Source organism: Python bivittatus, unplaced genomic scaffold, assembly GCF_059951505.1.
Source record: "Python bivittatus isolate LINGU-HERP-01145 unplaced genomic scaffold, Pbiv_v1 ctg000850_np1212, whole genome shotgun sequence".
In the NCBI taxonomy this organism is placed as follows: Eukaryota; Metazoa; Chordata; class Lepidosauria; order Squamata; family Pythonidae; genus Python; species Python bivittatus.
In genome coordinates, this window is record NW_028277112.1 from 10,836,403 (window position 1) to 10,864,179 (window position 27,777).

A 27,777-nucleotide genomic window follows, 5' to 3' on the forward strand; every position below is an offset into this window, starting at 1 on the left:
TATCAAAACTGCTTTCTTTCTTGTGTCAAATAACTGATTGTTAAAAAGGACTGTTTTCCAAATAAAAAAAACATTAATTAACTTTTTCTTCATCAGGCATTGATACAAATCTAACAGGTTTATGATGTAACTAAATCAAAGCTATAATGCTATGGCTTAGGAACTAGCGTACATGCTTTAAGGCTATTTAATTAGTTCTAGTTACTATCAGTTCCTTAATACTATCAATAAAAATATCTGCATGCATTTCTATAAAACATAAAACTCAAATATGCATTAGTCATAAAGCTGTGTTTTAATCTTCTTATAGGCCTAATGCAAGCTAACACAACTGCAACCTGCCATAAAATATCATTTAACCATACCATGGAAAACGTGACATTAAATCTATTTAAAGTCACCAGCCAGCCCATCTCAAAAATGTATCTAGATCCGTGTTCTCTGCAAATTGATATTCTACAATATAAACAAGCTATATTTGCATATCACAGGTTGTTTCAATTAGATTTTTTTTATCAAATAGCTGTAGTAGGAATCTAAAATAATTTACAAATGAATTCATATACTACTACTACAATGTATTCATCAGCGTGCATGCATACACATACACACACACACTTTCCAGGGCAGCTTTATTTACTATTCATTAAACCAGAATGCTAGCATTTAACATAATTTACAGTCGCAATCTTCACTTTAACAAACTTGCTGAACTGCATCATATTAGTAATGATCTACAAGCCAACAGATATACAGTGATCTGGGTATGTATCTGAGTAATGCCAGTGGAATAAATCGGCATAACTCTGTGAGATCTGAACTATTTATTTCAATAGGATTCCTTGAAAATAGGTTCTAAACAATAATCCAATGCTTAATGCAGAGATCCCCTGAGCCAGCTTAAGGGTCATATCTGGATGCCTGGAAGCAGCTAGATTTGGGTGACTCTACATGAAGTTCAGTCCAACAACGGATAGAGTCCAAGAAAGAAAATGAGCTGTCTCCCACAATCTAGCATAGGTAAACATAAATAACTGTACATATTTTCCCTACTGAAATAGATATATTTAAAAAGCAAATCTAGAAGCTAATGAACTATGCCAAGTTTAAGAATAATTGGTGCACTAACATTCTATCCTTTTAAAATCTGAGATGGACAGAATGTGAATAATGTGCTGAAATCTGCAATGATAACATCCTATTCCATGAAGAGCACTGATACAGGTTACTATATAAGTGAACACCAATATTTCAAAATCCTTGTGCCAACAAAGAGCATTGAATAGACAAGCACTGAATCTGCTCATAAATTGAGAAGAAAAGTATGACTGAATTGGGTTATCATTACTCCTTATTTGCTGATCTTGATTTGACACCCCCAAAACACTTGAGCTCCTGAAACCAAACTGAACTTGGTCACTGGAATTGATCAAATATAACCATGTGATACCAGTGTGAGTGTTTTTAGGCATTTTGAACTGTTATTTCAAGCTTGCCTTTGCTTTGTAAGACATTAAAATATTTTTTTCCAAGTGATATGAGTTTGTCTGTGATTTGTTCTTTTTTAAAAAAGGGAAAGGGTTTAAAGCCTAAAATATGGATTGGGCTGGATATATAAACTGCATAAGGTATATTGCATTTGAAACTATTTTCAATGAGACTTGCAGACCACAGTACTGGAAGAAGTCCGTCTGTATATAGAATAGTTTTTGTTGAAGAAAAACCTCAGAATTTAGCAAGTTACAGCTTCTCACCATCAAAAGTACACTTTGGAACAGAAATATCTGTAAGACCACTGTGTTTACAGCTAGGTGTTTCTGAACACCGAAGCCGACCACATGAATGTGCTACACAGCACATACTAATTTTCATGAGATTTGTTGCAGACTTTTGCAAATGATTTCTTTTCATTAAGCTGTAACTTAAAACAATGACAGAATAACTAAAGCATTTATTTCATTTTTTAAAAAAAGATTAAAATGTAATCCTAATTGCTCAGAATATGATTCATTAGCATTTTCCCCAAGTGCATTATATGATGATATTACCATTGTTCACCAAGATATAAAACTGGTTTTATGCATCACTGTTTCTAAAGTGAAATAATTTTTACTATTCATTTAAAATATGCCACTCACAGTTAAAAATTTCAGACTTCTCTGCACTTAGCACAGTATCATCATAAATCATTAATCTCTTATACTTTTACAATAAGCTGTCATAGGAATGAATCTATTCTTTTCATGATAGTGAAAGTTCAAGACTTAAGAAATTATTAAGAGCATCATGAAAGGTATTTAATTTTTTTCTTTTTCATTATTCATATGCTAAAACAAAGTATATTAGGTTTTTAATGTATGTGATTTATAAAAACAAAAAAACAATATCATATACTTTTAAATAATACATTGGTCTCTCTAGTCTGCTATATTAATCATTCAACTAATTAATTAAAATTAGTCTCTTGTCTCAGTTCAAGTCACCTTGATTCTGAAGATATGTGATTTTGTCCTCATTAACAAAGTTTTAAATAATTGAAACTATCTGCAGGCATGAAAATCCTGAAATATCTTGCTAGCTTTAGTGATACCTTTTTCTACTACATTTGTCTGTAGTAGCCAGTTCCACAAACAAGTCCTAACATAAATGACTATTATCTAATTCTACGTAGGCATGTTGGTGCTTAGAGGAAATATTGCAATGGTAACCTTTCTCATTGCCCTTGATAACAGATGTCCCAGGACTGAATCCTCAGCATCAGAGTTTGCTCCATGAATAGTAAACAACTGCTATGGTCTTTTGGCATTAGCTGTGCTGACCAGGGTGGATGAAAGTTGCAGTCAAAAAACATCAATGGCACCAAATTGCTTAACCCTGTTACAGTATAGTGTGTCTGTGTCTCTGTGTACGTGGCATGAAAATGGGTTCTTGTACTTTTGCCTTTGCAATGAACAGCTGTTCTTTTTGGTGAACAGACTATAGATACTTATCCAAAACATACATGTCCAAACAGCAAATAGGTCATAGTCCATTACTGTTCAGTGATTCCAAAATTTGCAACTGGGTTGCTTATTCCAGCATACTTCTTGTTCCACTGTTACTATTGCTGAGCATATTTACACATATTTACACAATTATCACTGTGGACATGCTGTTATTCTCTTTTCAGATTCCTTTCATTGCCATCCACCAAATCAGAATGTGTGTGTGTGTGTGTGTGTGTGTGTATTTGTATATTGCATGCAAAGTTTCCAGTCACTGAGAAATAAAAAACTAAAACGTCATAGCCTACCAATACTGGATGGAAACAGTAAAAACAAGTTCTTGTGACAGTCAATCATGGCATTTATCATGATATTTCCCAAGGTTGAAACAGCTAAGAACTCGCCTTGCATTTTCTAGTAGTTTTTCAATGTGAATGAAAACAAATGGCCTAGCTAAAAAACTAACTATATGTATAAAAGAACCTGAATTATTTTTTTTAAAGAAAAACAGCTTTCACCTATTATAATTACGTATTATAATTTATCAATACCTCAGTTCCAAATTTCCTGCCTTGATGTTGTTTTATTATATAGAATGGTGGGGACAACACACAACACCCCTTCTCTGTGCCTGCTCCCATTGCCTACAATGCCTTGCCTGAAAGGTATGTAATGTTTGAACCTCCTTGATTTTGGGAAATTGCCTAAAATCTGGCTGTTTAATACAGCTATCTATTAAGTAGTTTTTTTACACTAACTGCTCAGGATTTCATCGTATTTCTTTTCTTTTTGTTAACAGAGTCCTATCAAAATCGACATTATATAAAATCATGAGATAAATAAGCATTGGCTATATTTTGTAGTTAATTCTGAATTCCTTATAGAGGTCTATCTCTAATCCTTACAATCTTATTCACTGTAGCTGAAATCCAGGCTAACAACTACCCAAATAATATTGCTTTACTGTGTTTTGATATTTCTCCATCCATTTTGAGAGACAATCCATATTTTGCTTTTGCAGACTTCTATCTGCAACTATTTTTTTCTGTATAAAATAGTTTTAAATTATATTTTTATTGTCTTAACAGGCGTGACGAGATGGGACCTCATTGGGGTTATTCATGCTTTCATGAAGATTAGCTAGATTGACATGTACTGAAGCCCACACCCTAACAGGACTTCCACTATTACAACTCCTGGAACGCCACGTGTATCTTCTCACTTATTGTTCATCTACCTTCTCTTTCACACTAGAAGAGTAAATTAATGAATGGTGGAATAAGGACAAGAATCAGATGCCACCACCTGTTTGTTCAAATATATCCACTACAGTCTACTATCCACTAATCTGCATGTCCATCATCTATGAAGAGGCACCACAACTTTACCTTTGGAACTATTAAGATGACAGGTGAAAGCCAATTTGATCTCTACATAAGATGTGTGTAGTTTCCATATTCCCAGGTCAGCCTGAGGCCACATTGGTGAAAATCAGTATAGGCAAACGTGCTCAAATGTCAAATGAATGACTTTTGAGTGAAAATAAAATGCAGGCTGTCTCAAAAAAAGGAAGCAGGAGCAAGTCTTTCTAAAATATAAATACAGATTCAGATACACAAAATGATCTTACTTGTGTAAGAATTAAAAAAGGACAAACTAAAATGTTTATTTGTAGCAAAGGACATTTCATTGTTTTCTAGTCTGATTCTCTGACATATAACAGAACTTTGTAGAACATGACAAAATTGACTTCTTCCACCTAGAAGCCATCCCATCAATTTGTGGTACCAAAAAAGGAATAGCATTTAGCCATTGTTTATGTTTAACTAAAATTATAGCTGAAATTCTGTGCCACTCCTAGCTGTAAATGGCTCAGTGTAGGAGCAAAAATTACGGGTGGAAGGTAAAAGCCACAAATCCACTTACTACGTCATCCACTCTTGTGGTGATAAATTATGATACAGAACTATGTTGCTTTTACTGCTGTTGTCCCTCCTCTTCCCCCTTCTCAGGATATTTTTGTCTCTCCTTTAAAAATTTAGTAAGCTGGCAAAATAATTATGACCATCCTATAATAACAGTGTTGGTGTCCACCACAGATACGAAGGAAGAAAAAAACGTGCTGTGACCCTTATATTTCACCATACTAACTAGACCTATTATTTAATTTTCTTTATCCTGGGATCTTTTAGAAATCCTAACCAAAATGGCTATGCATAGTTATTTAATGCTAACACATCTACAGAGCCCCATATTGTGATATGCTCCATTGTTCCATTGCATGTAGAAACCAAAGTTAATCAGATTTTTTAGTCATGACTATCTGGGTCCAACCTATTATGTCTAAACTAAAATATCCTCCCACAACTGTTTGCAGTTTTTATATTCTTCCAGTTTTCCAGCCCAGAAAGGTTAGGGTTTCTGCACGTCTTTTTCTAGAAAAGTATCCAAAGTTCTTAGGTACAGTTAGTTTCCAGACAAAGCTATCCACAGATTTCTTGTAGTAAAAGTCTCTAAGCCTGAATCTATCTTTCTTTCTCTCTTCTCTCTACTATTTGTGTGTTTCAAATCATGTTTGAACAAAGGGTCTCTTGCATCCAACTTTATGATTACATTCAGTAGCAGTGATAGGCTGAAGCATCATTGGAGGGTTCTCCCTTGACAAATCCTCTTTTGTGTCACAACCAGATAGGACCCACTGAATGAAAGGACCTTTAAAAAGAGCAGCCAAGGACACTTCATCAGCCTCCTGCTATGTTCCTTATAATCTTTCAGTATAATTTACAGGGACAAGACTGAGAGAAACTGCAAAGAGAACCATTGTCCTTGACAAAGCATGCTGATCCACAACTGGCTAAAATGGAACTGCAATAAAGATGCTCTCAAGTTGTGGCTCTAATGTGAAATACCCCCACCCATCCCCAATCAATCCAAAAAAAAAAAAAAAAAGGTGGAATTTTAAGATGATTGAATATCTCTAACTTCAGTGGAATTGAACGTACTTAAATTTAAATATGCCAATGAACTCTGCTGAGGATTAGGAAGCAGACTATAACAGAGCACAGTTTTCTGGACTACCATAATTCAGTTACAAAAAACTCACATTCGTTACTTTCACTCCCACCCCCCCCCCCCCACACACTTTGTTATAACAACAGAAGACTAGTAATGAAAAAGAGGGCTAATCAAACTGCAATTTTATTGTAATACTTTTAACATTACAGGTCTTATGCTTCAAATACAGGACTGTAGATTTTGTTAGCACATTTGCTTTTAAGAAGAGCAGAAAAAAGGACAAGTCAATGATATGTAAATTGGCATTGTAAATGATTATATGATTCATCAATATTTAGCATCCCTTTTCTTGAAGGCATCTAAAAGAATTTTATTTCTTTGCAAGTTGGATAGATGAACTTAACCCAGAACAGCAGTTCTGAACTATACTGCGTGATAGGAATATCCTTGATTATCTGTCATTTTGTTTCACCCTTTGCACTGCAGCCTATTATACTTAAGAGTAAACATGGTGGATATTTTTGAGAATCATACCAAAAAACTTTCTTTTTGCAACAAAATATAACCTGCCTAATGTTACATGATATTGCAGATGAATTTGTCTGATGCATTGTAATAAACGACAAGGCTACAATTTAGCCTCATAATACTAAGACACTTTGGCAAATATAAATACATGTTTGGGTTGAAAACATGTTTACTAGTTAAAACAAAGCTAAAATGTTCATGAGGTAAAGGTCAGAGAATATTTCATTCCCTACCGAGCAAATGGTCAGGAAGCACATTTGTCTCCATTTCCTGTCAAAACAGGAAGAGTACAACTTCTTCCTCTACACAATGACTTTAGTTTTGCTTCCCACCTCCAGCTCTTATTCCCCGAGGGCCTTCCAAACGAATCCTTAGAAGATAGACATAATTGTTTCTTTTGCCTGCTTGCTCTAGTTTTTGACAACTCATTGACATGGTTTGCTGTTTGCTTTTATTTACTCGTTCGTACTCAGAATTAAGAGCTATGTAATCTATATAAATAGTTCATTCTAAAATTATGCTTCAGGACAGTTTATCAGTCAAGGACTCCTGACACTAAGCCCCAAGGGTCCTTGTATCAGTTAGCATCTCCTTTTTCAACACACAAAATTCCCCTACCTCAAGGAGAACACTTGGAATGTGGCTTAACTGGGCATAAATAAAGATGTTCAAATGCAAATTTCAAACAATGAAATGTCTTGTTTTTTTTCCAAGAATGTCTTAAATTTTCCATATACTTATCTTGAACTACCATTGTTGTTCAAATACGGGGAGGAACACAGAAATACTAGAATCAATGGCTATAAGATCATATTTTTAAAAACCTCAGTGCCAACTGTGCAGCAGACTACTACTGAGATTTTTTTTTTCTAAAAATTCTTTGAAGCAAAAAAAAAAAAAGTTAAAATTCTCACCTTACATTTAAGTATAGTCAAGACAACTATAAATAACATATTTTTTCAAGAGAAGAGAAAAGTGTGATTCTTATAAAATATGGAAACTTTGTAATATATTTTGCTAGCATGAATTTTCATATATAAGAATACAGCCAGCATAATTTGTGGCAGTACACTGACAATGAAGAAAATGAGTTTGATGTATCTGTATGAATGGCTAAACTAGAATCCTTTAGCATTCTGGCATTCTGCATGTGTGTGCATTTGTGTGTGAATGACCAAATGTGCTGGTGCAAGCTGCTTGATAATTTCATGTTGCTTAACTATTACTTTCAAAATCTCTCACTATTTGCCATGCTGGGTGGGTCCCTAGGAGTTGTAGTTCAGCCACATCTGGAGAGCCACATGTTCCATCTTGTTTTACAGCCTTCTATTTAACTTGCAAGATACTACACTTATGAGATTTAATGATTTTAATTTCTAATGATGTAAGTGTACAAGTTTATTATTAAAACCAAAAGCATATATATCAAACCTATCAATGAGATTGAGTTTGTATCAAATCATGATACGAATAAACCACTGCTCTGAAAAAATAGTTCTTCACTTTTAGATTGCTCATATATGTTGAATGAGTCCTCATCTTCGAAGGCACATTATTTCATGCGTAACAAGGAATGACTCTTTTAAAGGTGGCATTGCCCAGGTTTCTAGATTCTTGTATTTAAAATAATGAAGGGGGAGAATGTGCTGCCTGATTAATTCAGAACCATCTCTTCAGTCCTGTTAAAAAGATTTCATTGATTGCATGAAGAAAATTAATCAACTAAACACAGCAGCTAGTGTATGAACCATTGACAGTGTAGATTATATTATTCAGTCTTATAATAATATTATAAAGATACATAGGTACACCTGGTACCATGGTTTGCTGATCGACTTTATCTCTGAAACAATCTCCCAGTTTGATATCAGTATAGCAGTCACAAACAGAGGTTTTCATTTCATTTTTGTAAGCCACCCAGAGCCATTGGGAAAAGGGAAGAGTTATACATTTTCTAAATAAAATGAAATAAAATAAAAGCCAGAGGAACTTTTTATTTTTTGTCATTATAAGTTTTTTTTAATTTCTTTTTAATTTCATAGCCTTGTGTTTGACTAGACTGAAGCAGAAATAGAGTGAACAGAAAAGTTGGTGTTTCTATTTTGAAATAATGCACATAATATTGGAGCCAGATTTTAGCTGTAATTTGTTAACCCTGGGAAAAATTCCAGATATCATAGGATGAACTGGAGTACCCTCTTCCAAATGGAGGGAGACTAAGATTTTAGATTAGCAATTCAATATCATATTCATCCTGGCCCTTAAGCTATTTGTTTCCCTTTGCTACTGACTTAAAAAAAAATTATTATGGTCTTTAGGTCAGAGGACACTACAATAAAAATATATAAACCTATTGACTTAAGATCTCTGAGTTTCCAAAAAAAGAAAAAGAAAAAAAAGAGGCAGGATCAGAGACTACAGCATGGCTGGATCAGGACAGGAAGATCCAGTTAATCCATATTCACAAACCAATGGGAAAAAATCAGGTCCTTTCCTAGTTTTAATGTTACTCTTTGTGCACAATGGGAGGGATTTCTTTTTAGAGCAAGAACAGCCGAGAAGAGCAGCAAGCATGGTTCCTCCTTCATTTCCTGGATGAGCCTGACAGATGTTGGATTTGCTAGATACTGACATTAGAGCTAAAAAGACTATGCAGCAAATTAATCAAACTTATGAATGCAATTCTCTACAGTTGAGAAGGGGAGAGAATCCAAGCAAAGGGACCACAACATTTGGAGCCTTTTTGTTTTTAATCTCTCTAATTGTGGCCAATGGCAGATGATTAATTAAGCCAGCCACAGGCCTGATATTGTTTTATGATTTAGGGGAGTATATAGGGAACCTGCCGATTAAAGGCCTTCCCGGATATACACTGTTCCTGGCTGTACTACACTTGCAGAATGCTCAACATGAGAATAACAATGAGAGAATGTTCTGCCCTTGCTTCCAAGATACCTCTAGAAGCACACATCCCCCTATATGACACCACGGCAATTGTTGTCAGAGTCATAGGACATCCAAGCCTCACTACAATTCATGGAGGGAGTCTGTCATGATTCATTCAGGTTCCATTGCTTCACTGGAGCTAAAACGAAACTAACTTGTCTATATCCATCCCAGAGTTATTTGTACTGTGTCATCAAGGCCAGATGCTCTCCAGGACATGAGGCCTGCAACTTGTAATCGTTTGGGTCAATGTATGGGTCCAACCTTGTATTTTCGAATATGTTACAAATATGATATTTGCATATGCTTAGCTTCCAAGAAGGATCAGAGGGCAAAAAGGTAATTTATGCCTCTCTTTACCTACCACTTCTCCCTGTAGTTGCTAATCTCTTTTAGTATTCTTCCCTTTCCAATCACATGCCTGAGTTTTAGAGTGTGGTTTGTGGTTTCATTGTCTTATGAGGCATGCTTGGTGGAAATATTTATGAGATTTTTTTTAATACAGCAACCTGTATTAAATATATATAGAATATATAAGAAATATATAATATTTTTCTTTAGATCTGTTCCACCAATGTCCGAACCGTTTTTGTTTTAATTCTCTGCCACTCTACTGTCAGGTTACAGAGGCCCTGGAATCAATTAATAAAACTGTTAATCCTCCACACTTCCAGGTTCCAAGCAGTCCTAAACCACAAGTGTGAATTGCTACATATATAAATCCTCTTCCTTTTAATTTACAGAAACACTGAAAAATCTGTGTGGTTTTCATCTTATTCTTACATGATTGGAATGACTACTAACCAACCCATAAAGTGATGAAGATTAAAATCATCTCACAATATGCTGTTTCAACATTACTTTTTAATCTCCAAAGGTTTAGCCCTACAACCTATTCTTTCCACTGCTCAAATAAATGTAGAGGGCAAAACTCCTTTATTTTACCTTTCATAACAGGCAAATTATATATTTAATCAAATATATAAACCTGATAAATAGATACATAATTTCCTTAATATCATTGGTAATGGTGTCAGTGATCTCAGACGTTTACAAAAATTGTTCAGAAACCTGAATTTTGAATATATCTGTTTCTCCAGTTCCAAACTTTGTTATAAGGAAGCAATTTCAGTAAAATAATAAATTATTAAGATGCCCCAAAACAATAATACATGGTTGTCATCATCATCATCATCATCATCACCACCACCACTTCAATATATAGTGCTCTAAAACGAAATCAATGAAGCATGGCACAAAAATCTGATAGTTCTGAAATTCTAAACATCTTATGTTTATGAGGCTAATACACAAAGGTGTCTCAAAGCAGCTGAAAATCTAGGTCAGGCAAGGTTATTATACTTCATATAAAATCCAGCAAACATAGCATTATTTTAACATTTTTTTTTTCTACTGATATGCCACTAGCTAGGTAATTATTTAAGAAAATTCTGGCTTGGGTTGGAACATTAAAACAAAGAAACCAGAAGTTCTATCAGCATTTCTTATCCACAAATAGAGGTCTTGAGTTTTCCACAAACAGCACTCCTGAGTTTTCAAAAAAGACTCGACATTTCGGCAAGAATATGACAGTGACCCTCCTTCCTTCACTTCATAATGTAGCAACGTTGAGGAACAAAAGTAAATGTAAATTTACATTAAGAGTAAGCTGTGATCACATGATGCCCACATATAGTTCCAAATGCATGGATTTATTTATCTACTGACATTTGTATGCTGTCATGCAGCTCACTATATCTCTATCTGCGCGCACACACACAAACACACACAAACAGACTCTGGCAGGTTTTTATCCCCCCCCCCCCCAAAACAGTCAGTAACCTTTTCAGGAAGCAGGCACCACTCTTCAATGTCTTACAATATGCAGGTGCAAGAATAAAATAAATAATCTTTTAAAAATTAGAAAGGGATCTTGTAGAATTTGGCTCTTTCATGAAAATTTGGCCATTTTAAATATGTGTGTTTACACACACACACACACACACACAGATATATACAGACAATGGATGCCATCTAGTGGTATCATGGTCACCATAGCACCCATGGGTGCTATATTGCCAACCTCTGGTCCAGATATACAGACAGCCTGGGATATCAAGATTGCAGAACAAAATGCTTAGGCCTCATATTTTGGACAGTCCAAAGAAAGAAGGAAGACAGAAAGAAAAATAAAGGTGCAATAGTTGTAGTGAATTCAGTGGCAGAATTCAAAGCAGTAAAATGTTTTAAATAACTGTTCTGTCTGTCCTGCTTAGTTCTGAAACATGATTACTGTGCATAGAAGGCATAAGGCAGTTATGGCAAAAAAGGCTGAAAGACTTTTTATAACTAGTAATTCACAATTCATATTACTCTGTTATGCTTGTACAACTACAGTTTTACAGTGTGCATGTGTATGCACACACAAACACATGTAATGATTCTTTTATTTCATTACTTGCTATCACAACTGTTTGTGTAAGTTTTGTACATTACATTGTGAGACTTACATGAACCTATTTGGTTAGCCGAAACAATCAAGGGTCAGTATGTTTCTTTCCAACAGAATATTGTAAATAAATTATGTAAACAGGTTCGGCCTCTCTCTGTCCATCACCACATTAATACTCTAAAACAGAGTAGAATAGAAACAAATTCATTGTAGGTGGAGAAGCTGGCAAAAGAAAGATCAAGATGAAAAAGAAAAAAAGAAAAAAGTCCAGAAAAATTACCCAGTGCATTCCTATGGAGTGGAATATGGGCAGCATTTCCAAATGTGGTTGACTCTTCCAGTCTAAGCCCTCCTTCATCCTTCTTTTGAAGTCACATGATTGAGAGCTATTATTAAGAGGTTGCAAAGAATTCCAGAAGCCATGTTCTGCATGTTTTTCTAACTTACTTCTATCTGTATGTTTTGTTTTGGTTTTTTTTAACAAATGGTATGTTATTTACATGGGTTTCTTGGAGTACATTTGACTCTAATAATGGGATTATGAAACCCATTGATTCTGTCACTATTTAACGTATTAATTTCTTGCATTTCTACTTTAGTGGCAGTGGTGGGAGAGCAGATTTATTTACTATTGAAAGTAAACTTGACTGCATTTTGGAATTTATTTAGTTGTGCTAATAATGAATGAGTGCCATTATTTAATTTCATTTTATAGGGAGAAATGGCAAATATTTTTGTATAACTACAGTAAATGATAACAAATTAAAAAAATGGAACATGGACATACATAGAGGAGATTCATCTTGCAGGAAAATGTCTCAACACTTTATTTTATATACTACATTTTATTTGTATGGGTCCTCCAGCCTCTGTATTATATCAAAGGCAGCATGAAGTTGGGAATTTCTAATTCATTTTTTTACACTCCTTACTTGAATTATTCTCTACACCATCTCTATAACTGCTTTTTCACTAGCTGCTGTAACTAACAGCTTTTAAAACTTTATAAGACATTTTTAGCATGACTAAAAAAATTTCAGTGAGCACATGATTTTTAAGATTCTTGAAATACACTGGAAATCTTGAGATTCTCAGATTCTATTTAAAAACTAGTCAAACCAATTCTAACATGCATATCTTAAGAAAAGAAAAAGTACAAGAACACAATACTGAATGGAGGACGATAAATTATAAGTGTTTAAAAAAATACTCTGAACCATTTTCATGAGTTGAGGAAATACTGGCTTGTAATGTAATGCACTTGAGCTTTGATGGACTAAAGCAAAAACAGCAAAATGCCCAACTGGTATTTTCATTACAAAACCACCAAACATATAAATGCCTTGCAGTTCATAATCCTTCTGTTACAGAAAGAAGTATAGTCTTTTCTAGGTTGACAAGCAGGAACCAAAGGGAAGGAAAGAATTCCAAATTTTGTCTACCAAAGTCAATGCAATAATATTACACATGCATTCAGCCAAATGTATATTTCAGAAAAGGAAATTAAGCCATCTCATATTTCCCACAGAACTAAATGGGAATTTAAAATCCTGATTTTACACCAATCATGTCCTGTGTATATTTTCTTATACAAATTGGAAGGTGACTGAAAATGCAATGATAATCTGATCCCTTCAACACTTATTACTTTTAACTATTAATTCACTCTGCAAGTCTCCAATACTAGCATGTGCAAATCTTTAACACTCTTGTCTATTAAATAAAAAGCTATGCAACTAAAGAAAGTTATGTATCTAAAGAAAGTTCTCACAACTGCATTCCACTGAAATCAGTGTGGAAAAATTAGCCATGACTAACCTAAATCCTACTAATTTCATCAGGAATTAAGTTTGGCAGTATTGTTAATATTATGCATCTAATATTTTTGAAATAGATACATAGTGTATATGGAAAGTAATAGGCACCCTGCATATGTATCTTAGAACAACGATAGGTTGGATCCAGATATGCCTCTGCTAAAAGATGGCTTCCTGGATCCAGAGAAATTCTCCATTGGAGGAACAAAGATTTCTACTGAACCAACCGGGCTCCAGCTCCACTTTATACACTATTCTGTAGGTTCCTTCTAGAAGATATCTTCAGATGCATACAGTCTCTAGCAAAAGTTTAGAATTTAGTCCTATATTTTAACTTCTCACAACTCTTGATTTAATCCATTCACTACTGTAATAATTTTGAAACAATATTTAATTGTATTTTCTGCATGGATAAGAAATAGCAAACCTAACAGGGCATTAAAAGTTTGCCAGCTCAGGAAACTTAAAATAGTAGAATATTCACGTTAGGTCTTCTAAGCATTTTCAAAAACCAGTTCAACAACAGAAAGTTGCCTCTATCAATTATGCCATAAGTACTGTGCAAGCATTTTAACAACAACAAAGAATAAGACAAGAGAGATGTTTTGGATAAATCAAATGATAACAAAATAATTAATATAATTAATATAATGCCCCCAAACCATCCAGAACATTTTGCATGATTGAGCCAATGTTCAGCTCTTTTAAATTTAACTGATTTGAAATGCAGTGGCTTAAATCTCTCCTACTGAAATCAGCGAGACTTAGATATGGCTGGATCATGCCTCTGGTCATTCATATTTGTGAAATATGAGATTCTGATTTCTTGACTAAATCCTATCTGTATTTTGAATATACAGAAGTTTTTCAATAAATTCAGGAACATCTATTCTTAAAAGTATACCATCATGAAAGATTGACAAGACTGACTAAAAGAAAAGTATCCTATGTATGAGCAAGCTATAACTTCAGTCCCTTAAAAAAATAAATGGACATTTAAATTTCCTCCATCTTTAAATTTATTTTGATATAATTTTAAAGAGGGTGGTAAAAGGCTCATGACAAAATTTACCAATGCCTGCATGCTTAATGCTGCTGCTATTTTATTTTTAAATTTAAATTCCAAACAATAAACAATTAAAACACATACGGAGCTTAGCTATTGACAAAATTATTGCTTTCTGGTTTTGCCCAGAACAATAAGTAATCTAGAGTGAAGGATTTGAATTATCACTGTTGCCTTTATTTGAAACTTGAGTTTCTGCCATGAAGAGGTCAAGTTGTGCTTGTAATTGCAGTATTTTCAAATTTCACACAAGACTCACTTGAAAATCAGAACTATAAATTATTCCTACATTGCATCATGTTTATAAAAGGCATGTAACTGATCAGCAAGAAGGATTCAGGCAAAAAGCTGCTTGTTAGTCGTGGATACCCTGGTTGCAATGGAATTTAAGAACACCAGAGGGATCTCCATGGGGTCAGATAAGATTATGTCTTCTTACTGATCTAGCTATGAAAACAGGAATACCAATACTTAGAAATCCTGGGTGTTGCTATAATGGGAACAAACAATTACCTATAAACCTGATCTGCCCAATCAATGAAAATGAGTTAAATGGATCAAGTTCCCATTTCCAAAACCCAACTATGATACTAGCAAGATGCAGTATATTTGCATAGCATATCTGAAGAGGCATGGAGTCATATACGTTGTTACTCTAGTTGGCTGGCTTTAACTTTGTTTTCTTTTTCTTTTGGCATGCCTGCATACAGGTGTGGGCTTTTAATTTTTGTTCCTTTGTTTGTTTCTATGCATTTCTTTTTCACAGAAAACAACTGCAATGTTATTGCAGTGTAGCCTTAACTTTAGAATAACAATAATTCAAACTTTTCAGAAAAAGTAATTTCTGTTTAGAATTACTGTATTGATGCAAGAAGTATTGTTAACATTTCAGAGTTCTAACAGACATTTTATTATGAAAACACTCATGCACAACAGATTTCATGAAAGGAATTTTTAAGCAAGAGTAACATAATTTTTGCAAGTCCTCAATATGCCATCATTTTATGTTTTACATTAGAAAATAAATACTATAACTACCAAATATGAGTCAAGTCGGTTTCTATTAAAAACGGTAAGAGTTGTATGAATTATCATTATCATTAACTTAATCCATATGAAGATATTAAGCAGTTACACAGATGACAAACGAAGTGTGTTTTACTTATTTTTAAGTTCTACTGCATTAGGCACCAATCACTTTATGAGATAAGGAATTCTGAAAATAAGTTTGCTTTTACAAATATGTGTGCATATTAATAGTTTCAATAGAAGGTGAAAAGTCTACACACGAAACATGTGTCAAAAGCGTGTTCAATTTTACTACCCAATGACATTATTTTATATCTCATTGATGCAATGCAGATGTGATATTTATAGCCCTTATAAGATCTTATGAGACAGGATTTTTAAATTTGACGAGTTTATCTGTAAACCTACCTGCCTGTTACGTTCATCCATTATCCTCGTGATCTGAATCTTTTTTCTCCCCATAGTCCCCGTTTTTCTTCTGTCGTTTGTTCCTACACTTCTGTATTTTCTTCTTCTCTTTCCTTCCTCTTTCCTGTTTCCTCAAACCAAGACTCCTTCTTCAGCACTTACACAATTCAATTCACAGACCCCTGCATCCGTTCCTGCCAAGTACACAAAAGAAGTGAATAGTTAAAGAGTTACTCAAACAAAATCTCAATAGAACTTGATTACTTGTGATATTTTACCAAGTGGCCTGACTGCATTTAATATGTAGAACTGCTAAATAAGCAACTACATTAGAAATGAAGTCAAGAATGGTTAGGCATTATCATTATTAATTACTGACAGATGGGTTGTCAAGGTTTTTCTTAAATACCTTTGGCACTCCAGTTCTACAGACAATTATTCAGAAGACATATTCATTTCTCTGCATAACATTCATCCATACAAGAAGATATTCAAAGTGTAAGTGTTGGAGAATCCTTTTAAGGCATCACTAAAACAATTAAAGTGAATGCTCCCCTACTTCTCACGGATGCACATTTTTGTGTTCTGTAATACTTCGTCAGAAATATGAAAAATTACCTGAATCAGAGTTAATGAAGCCTTCTATACCTGTGCAAGCTAACTAATCAAGCTAATTCACTTCTGAACGAAAACAGAAGGGATGATAATGTTTTTTATTATGCAAATAGGCTAGACCATTATTTTATTAAAGTTTTGTTTGATATATGGGAAATGTCAGCTGATATCTAAATCTTTTAACTTATCTTGCATTTAAAAAAAAAGAATTCAAAAGAAAAAAATATCCTTCCTTCCATCATAGCTTAATACTTATATATTCCCTAAATATATTTGTATATATCTCCATCTACAGGAAATAAAATAAGTAGAACAGTTATTGATATTACGTATGTATTAATGTATTAATCCTACACAGTGCAAATGAACAAAGAAAAATCACATTGTAAAAAGTCATAATTGCGCCAGAAAATCCACAAACATATGTCAGTACTTCTTATATTCCTCCACAAAAATGCTAGAAGCGACAAAATTAATCCAACCCATTGCAAAACATAAAGCTAAAGATAAAAGATATATTTATAAATTAAAAACTAATGGAAATTCACTATATATAAATATATAATGCAAATTACATAAAAGCTAAAGGGAGTAATCTGCCAGTTGCTTATCATAATCCTAAAAGTTAGCTGTAAATGTCATGAAAAGATTTTAAGATACATGGAAGAAACCAGTTTTTACTATATTGTTATTTATGACAGTAAAATCCTATCCCTGTTAGTCAGACTTTAGGTGAGTGAGCACATAGGATTGCAGCCTTAATATTTTACACACAATTCTGGTATAACAGAATTATTTATTAATTAAAAATAATATAGACATGTAATAGTGCAGACTAAGTTTTTTCTGGTTAACTGGAAGCTGGTTTTTCTTACAGCCAACCTGAATAATTATGTAATAATGATAAATTGAAGCAATGGTTTATCGAGGTACTGTTTTTCGTGCAGAAAAACTGATCCTCATTTTGATGTCCACTTTTTTCCTCTTTTTCTTAGTAGAGATACTTGGCTTCTTAAGAGAAATTGAATGGAACATGTGTTACTTCACACAAACTCCATATTCTATACACTATGAAGCTGCAATCTTAGACACACTTTTCAGAGAATAAATCTCTTGTAATTCACTGGGCTTACTCATAGTTAGACATGTACAAGGCTATACTGGAAATCAGCGTTATATTTTATAGTGTTTTCATAACAAAACTGCTGGCATTATTACTTTATAGCATAAAACCTGCCGAATTGATGTTTTCTTAACTATCCAAATCAGCTCGTGTGTCAGTGAAACAGTTTCATTTCTACAATTTCTGCAGTTTTAACTGATGCAACTTGACTTGTTCTTAATAATCCAGAAAGAGAAGTCAAACAAGAAGAGTAGATTTCAAACCAGCTCTCTAAAACTATACTGCATACCATATACATTTGAACATGTCATAGTCCCTTAGAGTTGTTGGTGGTTACAGTAACATGTTTATTTTCAAATGTTGTTGACTGGGCATTTTCTTGGGAGCATCCCCCTTAGTCTTTATCTTCCGCCCCCCCCCCCCGCCTCCCGTCAATACCGAATAGTGATTCTTACCTCTGATTTTAAAAAGCCAGGTAATTCTCATGTACGTGATGAACCCAAAGAAGTTTAACAGGCTTTCTCCACCACAGTACACTCATAGACTAATCCACAGCAAATGCATATGGGACAATTTCCCTTCCTTTCATTCACTCACGTGGAGCCAGAGGCACCATTGGCTTACAGCCCTATGCCTGCCTAAACTCTTACTCTGTTGAGGGTGGAAGGTCAGAGTGGACAGATTAAAGAAGTGGTGACAGAGTTAGCCAGGATGAGAGTTGCTTTACACATCCAGATTCTGAAGCTGCATGAGAAAAACCTGGTGGGGGGGGAGGAGGAATGGAAGGGAGAACGGGAAATCACTGAATGCTGACACTCTTGTCTGCAAGAACATGTACGCAGAGCGGGGGTAAAATAGCAGCATGATGAGCCCCTCCCACACAGCTATCAGTTCCACATTTCATACCAAGCTTTCAGAGGGAAAAAAAAATTATAAACAGCCCAGTGTCAGGAACGTTAAGTATTCAGCAACTGTATAAAATATTCCAAAAATAGTTTCACAAATACCTCTTGGACCTAGCAGACATAAACCCACTACAGAGATTGAGGGAACACCGAATTTGCATCATTGTAATTTAAAAAATGAATCTGAACCATTGTGCCTTTTGCAGCAACAATTTGTTGACAAGTTGTGGGGGGGAGTGGATAACCCTTGCAGTTTAAAAAGGAAGCATTGATCCCATTTATTACGTTGCTGCTTCTCAGATACAGGAATGTTGAGGAACAAGAAGCTGTAACAGTATGTTCACTGTTTCTACCCGTAAACACTCACTAATTCACACATACATGTGTGCACTTACACAAGCACTCAGAAACATGCACAACATGATTTAGGGATACAGCAGTTCTATCAGTAATAAAAGACAGAGACTAGGAATAACTGTTTGCTCAAAAGTAGCTTTGTAGGATTTTAGTTTTCTTCAACTGAATTACAAACCCCCAAGAAAGATAGCAGAAAAATACCTCTATAAATATGCTCATATGCACGCATGAACTAAGAATATACATTACAGTTTATATACAGGAAAGATTCAAAACTATACAGCTAAATTATATGGTAAAGAAATTTGATTAATATATTGTGGAGTAAATTTAAAAGCATATTCAATTTATGAGCCACATACCCTCCAATATTTTTAAAGATCTATGTTAAAAGACTATATTCACTACCTGCTTCTGAAACTTTTACAAGGTCAACTTTCAGTGGTTAATTGAATACCGCCTTCAAAAACCTACCATACATTTCTAAAAAAATAAATAAATAAATTGTAGAACAGCACAAGCTCTAGGCTGCCCTGAAGAATGTGCACCACACAAAACTAGCTATGAATTAAATTACTCCAGAAACCCTGTCAAAATAGGTCTACATTAAAGAAATCTTCCAAAACAATGATAGAATTATATGTAAACAAATGCATTAAAAATGTTGATGTTACAGTCTTCAAAATTACTGCCTTCAGCATTTTCCCCCTTTTGGAAACCCAAGCACTTACAAAAAAAATCAGAAAGTTTGCTAAAATGAGGAACTTCATTTTGGTGGGCTTCTGTTCGCTTTATAAATGTGGCAAAAGCAGAGATAGCTGAGGGAAGAAGGATCTGAGTTCCAGTGGACAAATCCACAGACTGCAATCTCTTCTCTGCTTGCTCTCTCACACATTCTGTCCGTCTCCCACTCAGTATCACAGCAGAGTCTTGACAGAATGGCAGGAAACACGCACTGAGTGGTCAGGGAAGGAGATGATGTCAGCAACCACGAACAATAAAAGGTGTAAAGGTGCTTCCTTCCTTAAACTGTTCCAGAAGTGCAAAATGGGAACCAAAACTCTTCACTTCCTTCTCCGAACAGAAATTTTTGAATCTGTTCTGCTGCAATACCCCAGATAGGGGACCCTTTGAACAAATCAACCAAGGGGCGAGAAGGAGAATCAAAATGGAGGAGTCTGAATGTTTAATTTATAAATAAGGAAGCAGCTAGGAAAGAAAAGTCAATGTGTGTTGTGGTGATGTAAGCTTTTGTTTTTTTGTTTTTGTTTTAAATCTGTCTGTATATTAAATTAGATCTAGTCACTGCTGTTCCCTCCCCATGCCTTGTTTTGACTTAATTGCACATATCATCAGCTGCCTTTAACCATGTGCATGGGAAGAAATTTGATTTAAAAAATTATTTGTTTTTAAAGATGTACTTAGAGCCTTTCTTCTACTCTTTTCCTTTGGACATACCAAGAAAAACCAACAACCTTACATGTGCATTGATGCTAGATGATAATGTTTCATGCATACCAAAAGAGGCAGGGCAATATGATATAACAAATACAGGCAAGTTTAGCTAACGTTCTTCAGGAAAAGCTTTATATTACTGAGATTTTGGCTTATGTGGCTGTGAATTACAGCAGGTATTGTTCATTTCAACATGCAAAACTCTAGCTGTGAAACAGAGTGTAATAAGGATGCTGACCAAATCTAATATATGGATTGACATGGCATTTAATTTACATTGTTACATGAATCTGCATTTCCCGTAAGAAGGGAATTGGACAGCCCAAACCCAATTCAATAGGACTTAATCATTACTAAGTCTATAAATCAGTGTCTTGTAAGATAAATCAGTCTGAGAGAGGCACAGACTTGCCAAAGCCACAAGTTTCCTTGCTGAGTATTAATCTCAAATGGAAATGACCCTAGTTCTACTCTCTAGACATGGCACAAAGAGTAAGTGCTTTATAGACAAGTCTGGTGTACTTCTGTTCGACAAAACACTGAGCCGATGAATGTACAGGCCAGTGCATACAGCCATTGTCAAATTAATTTTCCCTGGCATCCCTCACATAAAGCTTAAACCAAAACATGGCCCTTTAAAACCACTTCTTCATTATACAGTTATACACTAGATGTCATTACCGCTGCACTAGAACACAGAGACAGCATGCTCTACTATAAAGAGAGATCTAATTTGAGCAGAGAGTCATTATTAAGGAAAAGAAAGAGACTCCAGATCCCTATAAGATTCCAACATCTGTCCCAAAGATTCCAGTGCAAAACTTGAATATAACTTACATTTATATATTTTCATTTTATGGCTAGACAGGCAGATGAAAAGACAGGGAAGGGATTTCATTTCAGAATTCATTTTAAGATAGCATACATTTACAACAGAAAGTTTGCCATGGATGTTCTACAAGAGCTATAGCCTAGCCTAGGAACTACACAATTTGATCAGCAGTAAACAGCAGTCTAGAAATATATTTTTTTAAAAAAGTTCTTAATCTGAACCTTAGAAGTGTTGGATTAGTGTTTTTTTTTAATTTGGTCTCTTAATCTCCAAAACATTGGATGACTAATTAAATGATGAGCATCAGATGTGGCTATAAAATTTTGTATGTGCTATGTACAGATTCGCTTTTATTGTTTGTTTTTCTATTTTTGTACTAAAGATAAGATTTTTCAATCCCATTATAATTACAAAGTCAAATCTTTACAGATGCACCAGCCTGTAGCTTCATTCACCATCACACTTATTATTAAGACCTTTTTGCTAATAGTACCACAATCTGTCTCTTTTACTCTGCTTTACTCTGTTCTATGCCACTGAGTATTTATTATTATATGATATACTGTCATTTTTTACTTTTAATGTCACTCCAAAAATGTATTTTTTTTTGTCTCTGTGTTTCTTCTTTTCCATCAAGTTTTAATGAGTTTTAACTATATATCACTCAATAGATAGATAGAGAACATGAGTTATAAACTCATAAGGTTTCATACGTTAGTAGGTAAAAATAAATAAAAAAATACAGCTGCTTAAAGGAAAGTGATGTATTAATTTAATACATACATTAAATCTTTGATTTAATAATCAAAGATATTCACCTACATTTGAAACATATTTATTTAACTGACCATAAGAACTAAACACATGCACTAATGTAAGTTGCTGGCAAAACAGCAGGCAGATTCTCCTGCAATCGAAACCCAAACTTTTCTAAAGCTTTACGGTAGGTGTATTTCATAGTTTTTGCCCTGCATCAAAAGAAAGCAACCTTTTAGCAACATGTTTAATTACACTGATTTTATTTAATCGCTAAATATCATAAGTGAAAGGTTGTTCTTTTATATCACGATACTAGTTATTGTTCCATTTTCTCCTAAAAAACCCACTGTGTATGTGGGCTTACACAAAGCCAATATTTCAGTTATATATACACACAGAGACAGATTGATAGACAGATGATACAGATATAGATATAGATAATAGTATGACTGGTTTTCACTAGCAATGTCCATACTGTTCTAAAGGGTATCTATCTATCTATCTATCTATCTATCTATCTATCTATCTATCTATCTATCTATCTATCTATCTATCTATCTATCTGCCAAATTTATATAGCTGCCCGTCTCACACGAAGTGACTGGGCAGCATACGATAAAACCCTCTATTAAAACACACTACAAAACACATTAAAAACAATGAAAACAATAAGCATAAACAGAAGACTAGAAGCATGAGAATGGTTTGTGGGAGAAGGCTGTGAGGGTTAGGGCTAACCTCACCTCGGGAAAGGTACTGTTCCAGAAGGCAGGGGCCATGGCAGAAAAGGCTCATCTTCTAGGTCCCATCAGAGGGAACTCTTTCGCAGATGGGACCTGCGGTTTGCCTCTCCTGCTGGACCTGACGGGATGGGTAGAGGCAGTCCCTGAGATAACCTGGCCACTGCTATCACGCTCAAAATGTTATTAGTTATAAAACTGAAAGTTCCTTAGCTTATCATTTAAAACTTGGTATCCATGATCTGCCTGACAACTCCACATTTTAAACCCCTTGTCACTGATGCTGCAAATTAAAAAATAACAAAGATTGAGCCCAATTTTTCCTTCAAGAATTTAGATAATTTAAGAGCACAGCTCAATTTCATTTGCCATCTAATTCTTTTTTTAAAAACAGAAGATTTTTGGGTAGAGATGCACAGGCTAACCCAGGTGCTGACTTCATGTGATCCCTGAAAGTCTTCACAGTAGCTTTCAGAGACAAAATCCTGTCTACAAACTATTCAAAAAAGCAAACAAAGGCCAAAGGAGGAAGCAAACAGCCCAGGGCACATCCCCCCTTATTACACTTCTAGCAATCAACACATAGCTAAGGCAGAATCAACACAGTAGACAGAACAACCTTAGATGAAACTTTGTAGCCAAGCAAGCCCAATAGGCCCATCAGAAACAGGCACACAAACCACAATCCTGATCAAGACAGGTAGGGCAAGTTGTCACACACAAATAACCAGCAAATCCCATTCCCTTGTGTCAAAATACTATACCAAAATACATTACCTAGTTTGATAATGAAACATTTACAAGAAGTAAACCAAGTACAGCAAATGCCAAGATCTCCAAAATCTTGTCAACATTCAACTCAGTGTGACCAAACTGCCCCTGCCAAATTACACATATAGCTTGGCCATCATATCAATTATATTTAATTTTAATTCAATGGAAATGCCAATTTAAATTAAATATTTGCTTTTTGATCTAGGCCAGTGTTTCTCAACCTTTTTTCACCTGTGGCCCCCTTCTGACTTTGTTTTTTGCCTGTGGGCCCCTGTCCAGATCCCATTACTGGGTATGAACATGGGATAGTAACTGGTGCATTTTCTGGCATCAGCAACAGTATTTTCAGTATAATACACTTTGGTTTTCTATGGCATCTTTGGCATATGTTGTGGCCCCCCATTACATGTTTTTCACCCATGGCCCCCTTGAAATATCCCAGGTCCCGGGGGGGGGCATATGGCTGCTGCTTGAAAACCACTCTTCCAGACTAACTTATACTTTTTGAAATATGGCTCTCAACAGACTCTAAAATAACAAATACTCAATTGTCTACAGCTGTATACACCAATGCTAATCTAGGAAATGTTCCCCTTACAACATGCATTCAGCAACTGAATTCTAGTTCTTCTTCAACATTTGGCAGGGGTTTCAAAATAACACCAACAGGCAAGTTATTAAAAAAGGTACTATACTGCTGACCTTATATCTAGTTGGCCAGGACCACAGAATCAGATAAAATATATTTATTCCAGAAAGTTCTATAATAAATGAGGCCACACTGCAAAGGTAGCTATCTGAGTTTGCGTACAAAGAAATAGGTATCTAAACACTGCATAAAGCTGCCAGTGGTATGGCCAGAAAGAATCTCTTTTGGAAGATGAGTTTCATTTTGGCACAAAACTATAAATACCATACTTTTCCGACTATAAGACGATACTTTTTTCTAAAATCCTTACACTAAAAACTGAAGGGCGTCTTATTCAAGGAAGTCAGCCAAGGAGAGAACTGCGCGGTTGCCAAACTGCCCATACTTTGTCTCTGCAAAGAGGCTTCCTCCTATTGCTAGCCTCCAATCACAAGTGAAATAGCTTGAGTCTGCAAACAGACTTCCTCCAATCACGAGCCTGATGTAACTGATGTCAGCTGATGCTGAACAAACCAATTGGAGGAAGTCTGTTTGCAGAGACAAGCTATCGGCAGTTTCACTCGTGATTGAATGTAATCAGTTATGCAAAAGAGCCTGGAAATAGAGCTGCAGAGAGACGGTTTGGACCTCCTCCCACCGAGTGTATCAGGTCAATGTTACCTAATTACTAAATAAAAATGTGTTCTGCACTATCTTTAAAATATTGATATCTTAATTTTGGGTTGGAAAAGTGGGGGGGGCGTCTTGTACATGGGGGTGTCTTATTGACAGAAAAATACGGTACACTTAATTTACATATATAAATACTGTTGTCACCCAAATTTTGATACTGCTGCTTGGATTTAACAACCAAACACTTGCTAGGTTAAAAATCTTTGTCCCTGTGGAAGAAATCCTTCCTTTTTCCACTTCAGGGATTACTGTCAATATTTTTCATTTTATTATTGTCAGAGGGAGTACGCTAGGGGGAAAAATAACAAAATCAATTGGAAGATACATTAGCTAATCTTTCAGCGGCCTTCAATTACATTACATTTCCCCAGAATTTTTTTTCTAGCCTATTAGTATACACAGCAATCCTTGACAAAAATGGTTCTTAAAAGCAATAAAGTGTGATAAAAATGATGAAAAATATTCTTGTGCAGGCAGTTTGAACCTTTGACACAAAAGCAACTAAGATTACACTTAAAAAACCAATAGATTAGCTTTGAAGTTTAAGCACTGGTACAATATTTAAAGTAGAACCTCTTTCAGTTATGATGGATTGTTGGATTGATCTTTTTATACTTCTCTCTGTTCAAACCTTATTTAATAGGAAGTAAAGTGTACTGAACTGAAGATGCTGATGCTTAATACAGACAGCTGCTCACAAAAAACAAAAACTAATTAGATAGAATAATCAAGGACACAAATTCCAAAATGCAATTCTTTACCTCTCATGGATTACTCATATTTGATTCTTGTATATAAGCCAAACAAGAACCAGAAAGCTCAATAGAGTGAGGAATTTGTTCTATTTCCATATCTGCCATAGCATGTATATATTTATATGGTTAATTTATATGATCGCCCATCTGAATAAATGACTCTGGGAGCTAACAATGTTTAAAAAAATAATAAAACACACACATAAATTAAAAATACCCAGTAGCCAAGAAAAATCACAACAACCAATAACATAGCCAGGAGATGGGCTCTTTCACACACTCGGGACCCCAAGCCCAAGCACTGATCCAGATCTTTAAGGCCTTACAGTAAGAGTTCTCAGGAGGCAAACTTTATCAGATAACTGATCTGCAGCTGTTTTGGCACTCTGAAGCACTAGAAATCTAAGCTGAGCACATGAGAACAGGAAGCTCAGTGCTCAGAAAGATCACTTGATGGCAGAAGACTCCCTCTAGGACAAATAGACTAGTTTTTAAGGGGAAAAAAAATATGATGTAGCACAATATGGAATGTCTGTCTGTCTATCTAAGCATAGCAAGAATTATGTCTTATTGTGATACACCCGGAAAACATGCAACATACCATCATGAATTGGAACATTCCAACATTTAATTTATTTATTGAATTGGAATCAGAGGCCATTCAACTCCCGAATGACTCTGGGCAGCTTACATCTCAAAAGTAAAAAATAATGAAAGAAAAAAAAAGATAACAGCTGGGAAAAAAACAACCCAACACACCAGAAAAAAACTAACAGAGGCTCAACAGTGTCGCTAACCCTTTTTTTACTCTGCATGACTATCTACTCAGAAGTACAACTAAGTTTGATAAAATTTATTCTGAGAAGATGCACATATAATTGCCACCTAACATAACTAACAGTAAATCCTTTTTTATTACATGGGACTCACATTGGAATTCTTTTTTATGTCTTAAACAGCCTGTAATTCTGTAATTCATTCAGATCTAAATATGTGATAAACAATAAAAATACTTGCATAAATAAAAAACTGCTGTTGATGGGTAGTATAGCAATGTATTAATAAACTAAGTATTATCACACAAATACATACACAGTATAAAAGCATTTGATAATACTACTACACAAGGTTCATAATAGATATCACTTTTAGATTTCTTTCTTTTGTCTTACAGTAGCCTAATCAACCTAATTAAAGCTTTGTTCATTTGGAACCTTAAATGACAATTTGCTTAACTCCATCCCACTGTGGTACTTGTATAAAGAGAATTAAATTCGATCTTCTGACAGCAATTATTAAATGATCCCAACTGGCCCCAATTAAGATGCACAACTCACAGGGTCTTCAAATCCAATAAAGTGATGAATCCTCTCACTTGTATATCTTTCTTTACTTTGGTCTATTTCTTTAATACCAATTAAGTTTCTCTGATAAGTGTAGTTGGAGACTATTGTAAAGACTAATTCATGATAAGATGTATTCATCTGCAAAACAGCCTTATTCATGTATCAAGTACGTTTTCTTAAAATCAGTTTCACTAAGTTACAACATACATCATATGACAGATGCTAAATGCTGTGTGAGAAAAGGACAGCAAGACAGAAGTTCTTATTTATTTAAGATGCCTTCAGAATGATGAAAATATATAAAACATCATGGGAATGGACAAATCCTTAAATATATTAGAACTTTTATCTTTGGCTTTTTAAAAAATTCCTGTTCTTAATTTCTTAATTTTAATTGTTCTTAAAAAATAATTTGGAAAGCATAAAGTCTAAAAGTATATGGGATCAGCATGTTAATACAGGTAGTCCTCACTTGCCAACAGCAATTGCGGCTGGCAACTCCATTGCTAAGCAACATGGTTGTAAAGTGAAAATCATGTGACAACGTCCG

General features: G+C 34.7%; 1 protein-coding gene across 12 annotated transcripts in view; it reads right to left on the reverse strand.

The window, feature by feature from the left end:
- The window catches only part of MEF2C (myocyte enhancer factor 2C), a 184,205-nt gene that overhangs the window by 96,327 nt on the left and 60,101 nt on the right, over positions 1–27,777 (reverse strand). For 11 of the 12 annotated variants that reach the window (XM_088130273.1, XM_007426750.4, XM_088130275.1 and 8 more), the window contains one exon: positions 16,246–16,439. In XM_088130273.1, the coding sequence (XP_087986399.1) occupies positions 16,246–16,299 (54 nt within the window). In that variant the 5' untranslated portion in view covers positions 16,300–16,439. Of the gene's footprint in view, positions 1–16,245; positions 16,440–19,976; positions 20,130–27,777 lie in introns of those variants that run through there. The other variant, XM_007426748.4, reaches the window with a different exon arrangement.